Below are 16,138 nucleotides of genomic sequence, written 5' to 3'. Positions count from 1 at the left end.
CACTTTGATGCTTGTTTGTTTGCACTTTACACAGTGACACAGGAGCCTGGGAATAACATGACAACATGATTTATGTGATACTGTGAATATTTGTCAATTGCTAAAGATCCTGTTGTGATAAATTATTTTTAGAATGATTAACAAGAATGATATAATGGGAATATTTGTTTTGTTTTGTACCATGGCAGAAAATATATTGATATTGAGTCATACTTCCTAACCTGACATGCCATAGGGACAGTTTCATATATCTGCCATGGAAATTTTTCACTAGTCCATCTGGGTAGTAGCTCTTCAGATTTGTTTTCAGAGGCGGACCTTCAAAAAAAATCAGCAGCTGGTGATTGGACGACCATTCTGATTGACACACTCACCACAGACCAATCCACATCAAGCCACGGTATGACATAGCTTATGTTTGCCGCTGCTGAGAAACAATGGACGAACAACTACAGGAACACGAGAAACAGTTGTGATAATGGTGTTAGACGACTGCTGCTGTTTTTGTAAAGTCAACTTAAGAATCAAAGGAACACTGACAAGTACGAAAGTCTGCTGACATCACGTCTTCTCGTCATTTGCGATGCTCCCACAGCCCCGCCTCTCTTCCCTGATTGGGCCGGTCAGAATTTAGCCGAGCAAAATTGTTGGTCATTGGAGCCTGACAAGATGGATCTGCGGGATTTCAGAAACTGAATCAGGCAGGTCCATCTGCCCTGCAAGGTTACATACTTCCAGGGAACGGTTTAATTGTGAAGGAACCAAGCAGCAACCCCCAGTGTTAGAGAATAATGCCAAAGCTAAAAGCTAGGGAACTCTATTAACAGCATGTTAAAATTCCCATTTTCACAAAGGGAATAAACATGTCTAAAGTCTATCACAAAAACAGATTTTTAAGTAATTTACAACACATCTTTAACACATCTTCCAGTCAGCCTAGCAAGAGGCCAAAACATAGAATAGACGCTTTAGCTAACAGCTACATTTCTCACTTGTCAGTCATGTAAGCCCTGCCCCTTATTAAGAAACACATTTAACATTAACATCTTCAAGACAAATAAGCTACTAAAATGTTCTACTCCTGTACTGTGATAGAAAAAAGCTATTCAAACGAAAACTGTTTTTCTTACAAGTTGTCTGCTTTATAAAAAGAGTATTTTAGAATGGGTGTGTATGTGGCTTTTGCTTTCAGCTTAAGGTGGACACTTGAGGAACTGCAATTTTTAACACTTACGTGGTTGGTTTAATTTTTAAGGTGAAAGACTGCTGCTTGATTGGCTTACGTTTACCATTGCAGCAGCTCAGTAGTTTGTAAACATGCTTATTTACTACTGTAAATATTTGGTCTTTCATTAAATTTGAGCTATTTAAATATGAGCCTGATGATGTCACTACAACAACAGATAAAGATACAAACACAAAAGTCTCTAGTGTAATCTGTGGTTGCAGTTAGCAATAGAATTTGCATTGCAAAGAGTGATAAGAAGTCCTTTAGATCTTACGTGAACTCTAAGAAATCAAATAATGTGGCTTTTTAAAGAAAAAGACATGCTACAAGTATGAAAGCTGGATGAAAGCTACAGCTGTGTACTCTATGAATTCATAACAAAAGTCCCAAAGAAAACATTGACTAGGGGAAAAAAAGGCTTTAAGGCTCCAAGCAAATGGCTAAACTTTAATTTTTAGGGGCCTCAACACCTCTTGTATGACATTAAGAAGGACTGTTGGCTGTTGATCAGTTAACATAACATACTGGTTATGGCAATGTTTGTGCCCAATTCAAAGAAAAACCACAAAAGTTGTCAAGATTTTCCAATTTGGATAAAAAGGACAATCTGGCTTCCTCACAGAGGGATGTTGACAACCTTAAGGCCGTTCGACAAAGTGTGGCTGATAAAAAAAAGAGAAGCAAAGGAGCAGGAGTAACTCAATGACAGCTTGGCTAGGGGCAGCAACAGCTTTGCCATATGAGAAAGCAGATAAGAATAACTGGTGTAGCCATACATCATAACTCCCCGCCCCTTCAGCCCTCCAGCCAACATAAATCAAGGCTGAAGAAAAAGGACCAAAAAGGAAAGAAAGACACAGAACTGGGTTAAAACATTGTGGAGTGTAAGAGATAGGGGACATCCCTGTAGCTAAAGAAAGGGGAAAGAAATAGAGAAGAAAAGAAAAGGGAATAGTAATACCATGGAGAGAGCTTAGAGAAGGAGGTTAGTGAACAGAGTGGGATGTGGTATGGGGTCTAAGGGGTCACAGCGTCTTCCAGTCACAGGAGATCCCGGCTGTGGCACCATTAGCCAGTAAATCTCTCTGTGACTGTTGACATGAGTGACATGTAAGATCCCCTAACACAGTTCGGAAGTAGGGGTGTAACATGGTTGTCGCAAAACCACTATGCCACACTGTTCATCTGGGATACTGAAAGAAATTCACATAAAAATCCAACTGTATGAAGATAGTCGGCTGCACTTTTCCCTGTCTTGGTATCACTGCACCCTCTTGGGAAGTGCCCTCTTAATGAAAGCACCTCAGTAGAGAAACTATACAGGTTATCTGGGATTGGGTTGGATTTCTGGGGAGCCTAGAGAGGGGTGACCAGGGGGGCTTTGAAAATGGATCCTTCCCCTCACGTACACACCTGTCTGCACGGGATACCACTTCACTTCCAGGCCCTGCTCTGTCTGTGGCCCTGGAGTCTGCAGTCTCCGAGGAAGTGCATTCCTCCCTCGGCTCTGAATGATCACATAACACTCAACCCACCGGGGTCTATGAACCCCCTCAAGATCTGGAAGAGTATATTGTTGCTATTGGGGAACACACAGAGACCAAGCCATCTAATCTGAAAACAGAGGTTCTTTGCTCTTTTTCTCCAATCTATGAAAGCAGTGATGTGATATCTAAGGCCATCTAACACTAACAAGGAGAGGCAGTGTTTCACTTTAGAGTACAAATATCTGAGATTAATAAATGACCCTAGTTCTAAAACCAGGAATCCCCAAAATGTCTCAACACGTCTGGAAGGAAATCAACACTTCTTCTCTTAGCCTCTGGCTCACTGAGAACACTGGGAAAGCTGTGTATTAACTTGTAAAAACAAGTTATTTACTGCCTCAGTTTTCGACTTTTTGACTGGCCGTAGGGAGCTTCCGACCCGGTCACTTGCATAAAGGCTATTGCAATTCTGGTAAAAATTCCCAACAGGCTGACAGAGTGACATAACTTGATCTAGTTTGTGTTTGTTTCCAATGCCCTACAAAAAAAAGAAAAAAAAAAAAAAGAGAAGGACAGTCATTGTATTTACACTCATTCTACTTTTTTCTATTTGTATATCAGAAAAAAACTCCAACAGTAATTTATCCAAATGAACACATTCAAGGCCAAATGTAGAAATTTGTGAATGCTGCTTAAGTTTAACATCAATAATTAATTTAGGACCGCAACATGACTCATGAGTCTACATGCCAACTCAGCATTTCATCTTGTAGCCAATTTTTTTGGCCTTTAATTGCATTTCTGCACAATCCTTTAAGGCCAAAAGGCACCCTGACTTGTAGTAGCTGCAATAACTTTCTCCACTAAGTCTGGAATTCAGCTGCTGAGCAGCAGGTCGACTCTGAGTCTCTTGGTGTGAAACTGAACGTGAGCTTCTGACCTCTTACTGAGACACACTTCAGCTGCGCCTGACCACACACACACTGCTTCTACTTGTTCCATGGCACTTTCAAGCTTCCGATTAAGGCTTTTTTTAACCTTCAGATGCAACAACATGAGAAAGTTGCAAAACAGTCTTCTACAAAGCTGCCTCAATTTTATTTAATTTTGTTTGTGTGCACATGTGTGTGTTCCTGGCTTGTGAAGAAGCATCACATGTCTATAGGGGACTGTTTCTTTTCCGTGAAAATAATCTGCTGTGGCATGTACAACTCAATTACAAGAAATTCAGTAAGGACAGATTTTGCATAACAGAAACCACTTTAAGAGAATAATCTCTGTGAAAATCTCTAATGACTGAGCCTTCCTACTCAAACGGCTCACCTACTTAGATCTATCAGCAGATAGGATGACCACTGGCTTGCCCTCCACCTACATGTCCCTACATGTCCAGGTTAAAGGCACATCCCTAAGGAATCACCTCTTCAACACTTCACTCGAGTGATTCATCACTTGGCTTAAACTGCTGTTATCAGCTATTTGATCTTTTTCCAAATGTGCCTGTGTGTGGGTTTGTTTCTGTATATGCATGGTGAGGGGTTTGCAGGTGATTATACGCCACTACATAGAAGGAAAATATGTGACTGGAGTTAATTTCATGTATGTTGGGATGTGAGCTGAGGCAGCACTGTCTTTAACCTTTACACATGAACCGTGGTCATGCAGAAACACAGTTTGCTTTAAAGTCCCAGCCTGCACTGCTGCACCTGGTTCAGCTGTGTTGGCAGGGAACTCAAGCAATGTGTGACAGCAAACAGGCTAAAGACTGTTGAGCTAATTGAAGCCTTAGTGCTCACTTCCTCTAATTTCAGTCCTCCACTTGAGGACATGAAATGCCAACCGGCTTTGCTTCACATTAAAAAGTCACAAACACAAGGTTAAGAAATGTTAATCTGGTCAACAGTTTAGATCAAGGGTTAAAGTTGGTTATTGTATCAGTTATAACTAATGACAGAGCTTCAAACCTTCATTAAAAATAAATAATCACCTACTTTCCTAACAGTCAGGGAAGAAGTTAATTACTGAGATCTAGCTGTGGTTAATGAAAGGCTTCCCTTTGCAGACAGAAAGCCTGTATTTAGACAAGAAGAGACTTCCTTCGCCTTCTCAGTGGCCTTCATGGTAACAGTGAAAGTATCACCAACGTGCACAAGTATAGACGAAACTTTCCCTGCTTCGGTTACACTTCTAAATCTTGTTTGCATTTTATAGCTGTTACTGAGATGTCAATGCGGTCAGTTGCATTTTATTGCTTTGCATCTGCTATATTTGTAATCCTGTTTGAGTAAATCTACCTAAAAGTAAGAGGTGACAGGCCACAGGGCTTACACATTACATAGCGTGGCTCAACTGTGCATATCTGGTTAATTTAAGATAATTTTTTAAAGATAAACAGAAAAAAAACATTAAAAAAGAACTATATACTATGATGCTATATCTGTAAATATGAAAAAAAAAATAGAGTGAGACATATGTTATAGGGGTCTTTTAGGAAGTTCAAGATTGAGACAAAACATTTTCTTTGTAGTGATAGGTGCACTTATTTGCAATAGTAGGAAACATGCAAAACCAAAACAAAGCCTGTCACTTAAGAAACAGATTCTTAGAAGACAAAATCCACAGAAAACACTGAATTGGTTTGGATATCTTTACACATTTCTCAGTGTTCCTTCAAACTCAGGATGAAAGACAACATTTGATAACTTGGTGAAATACCCTGAAGGAAAGGATCCTATTGTTCTCAAACCATAAAGTTGAAAGAAGTCCCCACTCATTTGCTTTTAACATCACACAGCTAGTGTTTGGCTCAAGTAACCTTTGACCTCTATCCTTTAAACCCTGCTTCTCTTTCCAGCGGGGCAAAAAAGAAACGGCAGCTCAATACTGGGTGTCAGTCATGGCCAACTGCTTTAAGTCTTTGTGATGCAAACACTCAGGAGACTGACAGAGAGCAGGAAGTTTCCATTTTAGAAAGCCATTAAAAGAGGGATAAAGTCTGAGGACAGCCTTTGGGGAAATGATTCTTCCTTGAGCCTTAGTTTGGTGTCAGTGCACACAAGAACAAAACTTTAAAGGATTCCTACCGTTGTCTTCAATTGTGAAGTAGAAGATATCACTTGTGGCATTGCTCCCATCCAACAGCACGTAGCAGATCTTCATGTCATCAATATCAGCTGTGGGCAAAACAAATTTAGAGTGGGGGAGTTTTGCTTAAATGGAAGAGAGATAACCATGATGACTGAGCTGCTTTACAAGGTTTTAGTTACAGCCCTAAGGCTGCAATTTACGTCATATAGGCAACAGGAGACGATTAAGTTGAAGCATTCAAAAGTGTTTTAAGGAAGGGCTTGATGCTGTAAAATATCTATGATGTGAAGTGTAATACTCTTAATCATATCATTTGATTCTAAATTACTCAAATGAGGATGGTTAACAGTTGCATTTACAAAAGTAGCATCATCATAAGCTATTTACGTAAATATTAAAACAACTGATAGCACAGTTAAACTTTTTAATACTCTGTGAATATAAAACAGATATACCGTCATCTTACCTTGTGTGAAAGTTGTGACGCTGTCATTTCCCAGAGCTGTGTTCATGATGAAGCCGTGCAGAGGAGCCTCGGATAGAGAGTACTTCAGCGCCTTCTGGGCACTGTCCCGGTCCTCTGATCGAAGGGCCTTGCTGGTGATCAGGAATCCCAGGTGACCCGTTTGCAGGACCCTCAGTGAAGCAGCAGCTTTGTTTACAACAATCTGAGGCACGCCATTGTCCACGGTGTTGATGAGGATGGTCATCATTTGGGGCTTGCGAGTCTCGTACACAGTATCAGGAAAGACGTAAAACTCAGTGTGGGTGCCATCTGTGACAGTGAAGGAGAAGCTGTCCTCATTTGACTCAGTGCCATCGTGCTTGTAGCTGATGAGGTTCTCATTCAGGTCCTGCTTGGTAAAGGTGGAGATTGGCTTGGTATTATTGAACAGTAGCTGCCCGTGAACTGGGACCTGGGTGACGATGAATTTCAACAGGTTGTCAGGGGTGTCTCGGTCCTCAGCCGTCAACTCAAACGGTGTTATGAGTTTGATTTCCCCTTCCTCTACAATAAGTTTGTTAATCGTCAGGACAGGTTTCTTATTGTCAACATCAGTGATGGACACTCTGAACGTACGGAAGACGGGATTAAAACCGTCTGTCACCTCAAACTCAAAGCTGTCCATTTTCATCTCATCATCTGAAGTGTGGATGTAGTAGATCTTGTTGCCAGCGAGCTGGAGTTGGGTGAAGGTGGAAATGGGAACACCTGGTTGGTCAGTACTCTCCAAGTGGCCTCTGCTGGGTGCTCTCGTTATGCTAAAGCTAAGGAATTCATCAGGGCTGTTGATGTCAGTAGTGCTGAGGAGGTCAGTGGTAAGAGTAACTTTCCCTCCTTCTTTAAGAGTCACACCTTTGTTGATGACATCTGGGAAGACCATGTCGATGCTTCCAATGTTGATGTAGAAGTAACGATCAATTAAAGGATTGATTCCGTCGGTTACATCAAACTTGAGTAGGTCACGGATTCCTTCCTGGCCAGTGTGTACGTACTGAATCAGCTGTTTGTCAATTTCATCCTGTGTGAAGTTCATCCCAAGGGTAATGTTACCCATAACATCGCCAAATTTGCTGATACGCTGGAGGTAGCCTTGCCCGGGGCCGTACCGCACAATATAAGTCAACTCCTTGTCTTCAGAATCAAGATCTGTGGCTTTCAAAACCCGGTTGCTGATGACTTTTGTCTCTCCAATCTCAACATCAAGACCATCATTGATTGTCATCCTTGGTGTCTCATCATCAACAGGAATCACCATGATGAGAACAGTTTTTTCCACTTTGTGTTTCCCGTCTGAGAGGCTGATCTCAAAGCTGTCCTCTTTGGTCTCAGAATCATCATGCTCATAAACGATGTTGGATGCCTCTTTAATTTGTTCCAAATCAAAAGTTTCTACAGTGATGGTGCCAGTGCTGAGCTGCTGAACTATTGATCCATGTTTGGGTTTTTTAATGATCTCAAAGTGCAGCTCATCACCAGGGATGTCAGCATCAGCTGCATTCAGAATTGGCGTGTCAATGACTAGACTCATACCCTCCATCACCACAAACTCACGAATGAAAATCTCAGGTTTCTCGTCATTGGCTGGAATGATGACTATGGGGAAGAAGTGGCGTTCAGAGAAGTTGACACCATCTGAACAGCGAAAGGTGAAACGATCTTCCACAGGTTCAACCCCTTTGTGAATGCTTTGGACATAGTAGATATGACCTAGAGTGATGTCTTTGATGCTAAAAGCTGTGATTGCTGTCCCTGCCCTTGACTTCTCAGAACCTGCAGCTGGGGAAATGTTTTCCACATAGCCAGATGTTGGTTGCACAATGATAGTGCACAGGATATCATCATCATCGGTGTCTACATCTTCAGCTTGGATGTGGTTCAGAGTTATGACATTCTTCTCCCCTTCCACAGCAACAAACTGATCTCCCACACTGACGATAGGTGGAATGCTGTCAACAGGAAGGATGGTGACGTGAACCGTCACACCTTGGACTTTGTTGCCACCAACAACCCACTGATCTGACAAATCAGATAGAGTAAGATTGAAGGAGTCGTGTTCTTTGACAGGTCCGATTTCCCCAGATGTGTGAGCATACACTACTGCCCCATTAATAATGTCTTCCTGAGTGAACCGCTCAGCAGGAGCACCATGAACCAGGATTTCACCAAGCTTTGGAGGCTCCTCAATAATGAAAGTGAGCATGAGATCATCTGTGTCCTCATCCCGGCCTTGAATGACATTACTTGTGATCTCTGTCGCACCATTTTCCAGCACATCTATGGATGCTCCGAGTAGACCTTCTGGTAGCATAATAGTAGGGGTTTGATCGTCAACTGGCTCGATGGTAATCTTAATGGTGATTGGTACCTCATGAAAACCGTCACTAACATCAAGCTTAATGGCATCACTCAGGGATTCTTCTCCACTGTGGATGTAAGCTATACGCCCATTTTCAATGTCTTCAAGTACAAAGGTTTCACCATTTGTCATATCGACCCCAAAATATTGTATCTGCCCATAAACTGGAATCTGGGTCACAGTGAACACGATATTGTCATCTTCTGTATCCGTGTCCGTGGCGTGGAGCTCTTTCCTGGTGATGATATATGTACTGCTTTCCAAAACAGTGAACCCTGTGTTGGTAATAACTGGGGGTTTGTTGTCAACTGGCTGTAAGAAAATAGTAAACAGTCCATCCACTGTGTTACCAGCTGTGTCTTCTACAATGAAAGTGAACTGAGCTACTTTGGGAGTAATCCCCAACTCCTGCTCTGGAGGTTTGTAAGCTATTTTGTGGTGATTAACCTGGGCCTGTGTGAACTCTGTAATTATAGTGTCAGGGTTGTCAGTCAAGACAATATCACCCAAGGGTGCTGGATTGTTCTCATCAGTGTCAGTTGGGGTCTTAATGATGGTGTACTTCAGATCCCTGTCATCTGAGTCTAAGTCAGTATAACAGAGGAACTTCTTCTTAAAGTGTGTTAGTTCATATTCCTGGACTGTCATGTGAAGGGTGGTGCCTGGAAGAAGCTCTGGCGCAAGATCATCAACAGGATGTATTTTAATGGTAAACATGTGTTCGCCTGATTGGTTAGGAGGGTCGTTGTCATCCTGAACACGGAAAACAAAGTGATCGATAACAGTTGTGGTGCTGTGTGGTCCGATGTGACGATAGAACAGCTTTCCGTCAAGGATATCCTGCTGGAACCATTCAGTCACCACCTGCTCAAACATCTCATCAGTCTCGCTGAACTTCCAGAGAGATGGGTCAGAAGGAGGCTCTACTTGCCTCAACAAAAGCTCACCTACAGTGGAGTACGGAGCTTCCAAAATAAACTTAATGGTGGAATCTTCTGAATCAATATCTGTGGCGCTCAGGATGAAAGGAGAAATCTGCATGACCTCATTCTTGAAAAGTACCAGGCCGGTGTTGGCATTGATAATCGGAGGCTCATCGTCAGTGGGAGCAATAGTGATAGGGAACAAAAACTCCACTTCATTGCTGCCGTCAGTCATTCTAAAAATAATGTTGTCACTATAGGTATCGCTGCCATCATGCTGGTATACCACAATACCGGCGTCCAGATCGGCAGGTGTAAAGAATTTCCTGCGAGAGCCAAGCACTGTCAAGTCTCCATGCTTTAAGCCATCAACCACAGTTATTCTGACGTCTTCAAGGTTGTCCTCATCACTAATCTCTAAATTCTGGGCGCTGGAGAGAGCTCTGGACTGCCCTTCAAACAATAGCTGCCCTGTATTTTTGGTCGCTACAGGAGCCAAGGTATTCATTGGCTTCACCACAATCATAAAAGCAAAGGTATCAGACACAGCACCATCAGTGTCTACAATTTCAAACTCAAGCTGAAAAATCCTCTCTACCTCTGAGTCCTCTGAGGGTGGCTTATAAGCTATTTTGAGATCACGTATGTCTCTCTGATAGAAAGAAGTGATAGGCAAGTTCTGATCATCCGTGCTGATGATATAGCCGTGCTGAGGGCTCAGTGGGGAGGTTATGTTGAAAATTAAGTCATCTGGGTCAGATTCAACATCTTCAGCAGCAAGCATGTCGCTTGTGATAGCTGTCATCACAAACTGATCGACCTCCATCATCATCATGGCCACAAAGCTGGGTTTGGGAGCTGTATTCTCTGCACCCTCTCTAATTCTGACCATCATTTGGAAATATTCTTGAGTTATGGTGTTGCCCTCGTTGTCCTGCAGCTCTACCATCATTGGAATATAGTCTCTGTTAGGTGAGTTGGTTTTAGCTGTGTGCTTGTAGCGTATTCCCTGTTTCACAAACTCATCACACTCAATCATTTCGCCATTTGAGGGGTTATTCAAAAGGATGCCATACCTGGGAAGACCTCCAGCGCCAACTAGCGTAGCAATCTTGCACTGTGTGACGCCATCCTCAAAGGTGAACTCCAAACTCTTTTTGTCAATGGGGCTGCTGTCACCGCTGAGCTTTTCAACATTGATGGGCATATTCCTGGTGAGGATCTCAAGCTGCTGGAAAACCACCTCCACCTCCAGCATGAAAGGGATGATAACTGTGTCCGTCTGGGAGTCATACCGAAGCTGAAGCTTCACACGATCCTTGCTGGGGCTCCGAGATCCAAAATGAGTGTATTTCACTTCATCCGGTCCAAACAAACAGGGGAACTTCTTTGGAGTCAGCATGCCGGGTTTCTGGGCCAGTGGGTCATTGTCCAAAACAGTGATGTGGCAGCGGTCACCAGGCTGCACTTCAGTTACCAGGTCATTTAAAGGGTCAAGAAACACAGACCTTCCAAAAGGCACCCTGATCCCATTGTTAGCAATGATAATGTTGTCTTCATTAGGTCCAGATCTGTGAGCCAGGCTAAAAGGCTCTGCATCTACTGATGTAAAACAGAGACTGAGAGCCAAATGCACAAGCAGGCATCTAAAAAGTTCCCACTTCTGACAAAGAGGTGAACTTTGCAGACAACCAGCCATATCTGCAGCCAGATGCAGTTTATTTTAGAAGTCAGCAGTAGCAGGCAGATCTGTGTCCCAATAGGAGAAAAATCATGAAGAAAAAAAAAAAACTCTTTTTGATGCTTTGGGCCTTGGAGTGTGTCCTCTTTGTGTCTCTCTGTTTCTGTGTAGCCACACAGAGACACAAGTGTGGTGAATGCTGCAGGGCTGTGCAGGTAATAATGAAACAGTAGACAGTGACAGGCACAGGCTCCTCCTTCTGTCAGCACAGGGAGGGAGCCTCCTGCCCCCATGGCTAATTTAAGAAAAACCATTGGACAAGACTGTGAAAGTGCTCCCCCCAACCAACACCCACCCTCTGCCCTTCTCTCTTTGAAACAAGTGAGGGATAAAATCCAGTCACAAACTTTTCTTCCCTGCTTTATTGAAGTCTGTTATTAACTCATGTTCACTGTCCCCATTGTTGAAAATGCATGTTCTAGTTATCCATCAACTAAATATGATGATTCTTCAATCTTTTGCAAATTTACTTTGAATCACATCATAAATCATTGCTTGGCAAGGCCCCATGACGGCTAAATTTTGCATATAACTTGGAAAAAAAAAATCTTTTATGACCTCTTTCCTCAGTTTGTAGAAAATTTTGGGTGAGTATCAGGTTTAAATCTAACTTTTAAGACATTTCATCATGGGCTGTTGTATCATTATCAAAAACTTCTTTCCAAAGGAAAAATAAGCTCTTAGAGAGAGTGATATGTAAATTTAGCAACCAATCATTCATTACCGAACTAATAAAGTTTTAATGTCAAGGTTGAGCTCTTAAATTTCAGCACTAGTTCGGGGTAAAGGGGACTCAATCTGAGAGATACACAGAGTAATCAACCTGTTTATGTCTGCTTCCAATTTTTCAGCACAATATAAAATAAAATTTAAGGTGTTTATCATCTGCTCTCCAAGAAGAGTGATGAAAATGCTGTGTCAGTGAGACAGCTCGGCACCGGTGTGGTTGTTAGACCCACACTGAAGTACAATAATCTGACATCAGCTGGTATGACAGGTGTACAGGTCCCACACACACACAAAACACAGAACATCTGAAAATGCTGCTGGGAACTTGAACATTTGTTGAGAATGTTCTACATCTGCAAGCCTTGATTTACAAACTTAATTAAAATCAAAGGTCAATCACAAAAGCAGTAATTTAATTTTTCAGTCAAACCATGCATTCCCAGTCTTGGAAATCCCCTCCTTTATTCTGTGAGGATACAAATCACCATATTCCATACCAAGAAAATGTATAAAACATTAATCTTGTTACACAATTATTTACATTCAGGAATCATGATTTAAATTTGCAGAGAAAATAATCAGATTGATTTGTTTTTCATTCATTCTGACAAAGCCCAGTATGGAGGAATCAAGCAGACAGTCAGTGGATGCAGGGAGAATGTGAGAATGTGTACTCAGTATGGTGCACAAGGTCATGTTAAGATAAAAATACCTAGTAGCCTTTTATGGATCATCTTTTGAGTTGGGCCTGACACTTGATGAAGCGATCCATGAGCATTGCTCAGACATTTTCTCAGAGTTCTTTTAATCGCAGGAGTTGGCTGTACTGAATCTTTAATCATCACTTTTGTCAGATATGATAAATTTAAATCTATTTAGGCTTAATCTTTAAATCAGTAATTATTAATGTATTTTTTCCAAAGAGTGCTAAAAGCTTCTGACCTGTAGAACTACAATCTATTTAAAGATGTAGTTTGAAAAGCCAATTTAAAGCCATTAATTGATGGACTCATGAGATACTACAGTACAAAAATTTCAAGAATCACTCTGTTAAATTCTTTGTCTTTATAGGACAAAAGAATGCTTTCGAGACAACACTGTGAACCACTCAGCTAGTGTGGGCCAAATAGCGGAGATGCCACATGCATCCAGGCATTCTGTATCACACTTTTCATTGCATCCTCTAAATAAATCTTGCCCTCCTCACTTGACCAGCTAAGAATAAAAAGGGGACACACATACAAACTGTTGGGTGTAACTATAGAAACAAACACACCAAGCTTTTTATACTCAGGATTTCACTCGCATTCTTCCAATGGTCGAGATGTGTGCCATGAAATAACAAGACCCATAGAGACTTAAAAGTCAGATGCATGTTATGGGCCCAAAGTCTTCTGAAAAGATGAATGTCTGAGCTCCAGGAGATGAGATGACTCCACAGCTTCACATGATAAGTCGGCGATAAGCCCTGCAACCAAATGCACCTGTTCTCTGGGAGAAATAGTATCATTCCGTAAAGTCATTAGTTTGGCTTTGTCCAATTTAGATATTAAAGACATGACATGCCTTTAATGAGCGTCCAAGGTAAACAAAGTGAGAAGCTGGGTCGACGCCAGGCCCTGCTGCCCAGGATCAACTCTTCATCCAGGGGGCAGCTAATGATGACAGCAGCCAGTAATGACCTCATGATAGATGGAAAACAAAGCCCAAGTGGATCCCATCCTTGTATCGCTAACAGTCTCACAGGGAGACGACAGGGTTTACTTTCTTTCCTCTTGGTGCAGTTGTTACGTCTGTCAAGATTAGGGTGTGTATAGATCCAACTGTGCAGCTATTTTGTCATTTAATAAGCCACTCACAAATGAAATACTTCAGCACACACATCTGTTTGATTTATTTTACAGCCTCACAGCATAATATGCCGTGCTCATTAATGTGATATGTCTGATATGCCAGATCTCAATTTTAATCCCGACGGAGTTATGTTGCCACACATACTGCAAACTTTTTTTTTTTTTCATTTTTTTAAATAAAGAGTGCAATCTCTAAAAATTCAGGTACGATTAGCTTAGCAAACATGGTAACATTACATGGTGAACACTGCAAGAAGTTATGTCATCCTAACATTATCAATCACAACGGTCACTGGCAAGGCAATTCAACGTGCTTCACAGAGAAAACATATTAAAAGAAAACAATTAAAATTTGATTAAAAAGCAGATAAAAATAACAAGATACAGGATAACCTACAATAAAACAAAATAAAATCCAAAAAAGAAAGAATTCTAAAACAGATTTAAAGATATAAGCATAAAAGTTGCAATGCAGAGGGTCAGAGTAGTGCGGTTAAAAAGGATATTAAAACGTTTTGTTTTTGTTTTTCTAATAAGAGGCAGCTGTAAAAAGGTGAGTTTTCAACCTGGATTTAAAGGAGCTGAGTATTTCAATAGACCTGATGTTTTTTGGCAGTGGTTCCAATCTTGGTCACATTTGCTGCATGTCTTTCCTCACTCTCTGCTATCCACAGTTCCTGTCTTGCTTAGGTGGGGGTCGTTTCTCTTAGCAGGAAGGTTGGGGGTTTGACTCCAGCTTCTACAGTCACATGCTGAAGTGTCCATGAGCAAGACAAGACCAAACCAACCAACCAACCAACAAACAGAAAAAAACAAAATAACCCCCCCCCCAAAAAAAAAAGACACAACACACGCACACGCACGCACACACACACACACACACACACACGCACACGCACACACACACACACACACACACACACGCACACACACACACGCACTCACACACACACACACACACACACACACACACACACACACACACACACACACACACACACACACACACACACACACACAAAGCAATAAATTAAAAATCAAAAACCAAGGAAAACCAAGACTGCTGGAAGTATGTATCTTGCTACAACCAACAATGACCACTTACTCACCATTATTACTTTACAAGAAAACAATGAAAGTTCAAAAAGAGCCAGTGACACCTTTTCAAAAGAAAGTTTAAAAATAAAAAAGAAAAGAAAAGTAGTTACAAGACAGAACAAGAATCGAAGACTTGCAATAACCACAAAGTCAAAACCTGAATTTTTTTTTTTTTTTAAGTCAGCATTGGTCACTTTAAAATGTGACCGAAAGTAATTTCAACATATAGGATTTTTCATAACCCGATCTATATTGCTTGATCGTTTCAGAAAATGAGGCCAGGAAATAGGATTTAACAAAACCTAAATCATCACAGCATTCCACGTCTCAGCAAACTGACAGAAGCCATAATGGATGTTTCCACTTTACAAAGGCAACAGCTTTAGTGATCATTCCTTACATTCTGAGCGTGTCCATAAGAGTTATCATAAGATAACATCTCAATCATTCATGGAGAGCTCAGTCCAGCTGTTCAGGATGCTAAACTTCACTGTATCACTGTCAGTGTGTGAGAGTGAGTGTGTGAGTGTGTGAGTGTGCCTTGAGATAAGAGTGAAGGTGAACTGCAGGTAAAGGTCCACCCTTCTGAACAGAGGCATAATTGTGTTGACGCATTAAATTCCAGTGTGTACACAGGAAAATACATACAAAGATGATTTAAGCCATGTCAAAAGTATGTTTATGACTTCCTCGCTAAATAAGTCTCAACTTGAAGTCTCTATCTCATCTTTAATGTGTTAGGTTATCTCTTACTGATGTTTTGCAAACATTTAGGAAGGTACAGGATAAAGGACTACATAAGGACAGGACTAAATAAAATAATCTAGGCCTTGTAGATAGCCAAAGGAAATTGTGTTTAATTTATTTTTTATTTAGTGTTAAAGTTTTCTAACTAAAATTGGCTGTTTGTCGTACAAACAGTTACAGATTTGGAGTCCAATGCTGTTAAAGTATTTACATGAATATTTCTCTTGCAGCAGATTTCAATCTTAAACAGTATCTTAGGTAAAAGAAGCCCTGACAGAATCTTTGAAAGCGTGCTGTGACATCAGAGAGGCGACTGACCCCTGATAAACTTTGTGTCTTCTTAGAATAGCCGAAGAAGATTGCCCTAACATTCTCTTCACTATG

General features: G+C 41.3%; 1 protein-coding gene across 1 annotated transcript in view; it reads right to left on the bottom strand.

Annotated features, from left to right (window-relative positions):
* frem3 (Fras1 related extracellular matrix 3) overlaps positions 1–11,285 on the bottom strand; it is a 30,366-nt gene extending 19,081 nt beyond the window's left edge. Inside the window, exons 1-2 of the mRNA XM_074693861.1 lie at positions 6,269–11,285; positions 5,799–5,888 (exon numbers count right to left, since the gene is read on the bottom strand). Coding sequence (XP_074549962.1) covers positions 5,799–5,888; positions 6,269–11,285 — 5,107 coding nt within the window. The remainder of the gene's footprint in view (positions 1–5,798; positions 5,889–6,268) is intronic.
* Between the last annotated feature and the right edge of the window lie 4,853 nt (positions 11,286–16,138).

Source organism: Halichoeres trimaculatus, unplaced genomic scaffold, assembly GCF_033239565.1.
Source record: "Halichoeres trimaculatus isolate MK-OKI-2021-1 unplaced genomic scaffold, fHalTri1.1 fHalTri1_scaffold_2, whole genome shotgun sequence".
NCBI classification, from domain to species: domain Eukaryota; kingdom Metazoa; phylum Chordata; class Actinopteri; order Labriformes; family Labridae; genus Halichoeres; species Halichoeres trimaculatus.
The sequence above is the reverse complement of the archived record's forward strand: the minus strand, read 5'-3'. Positions and strand labels throughout refer to the sequence as shown.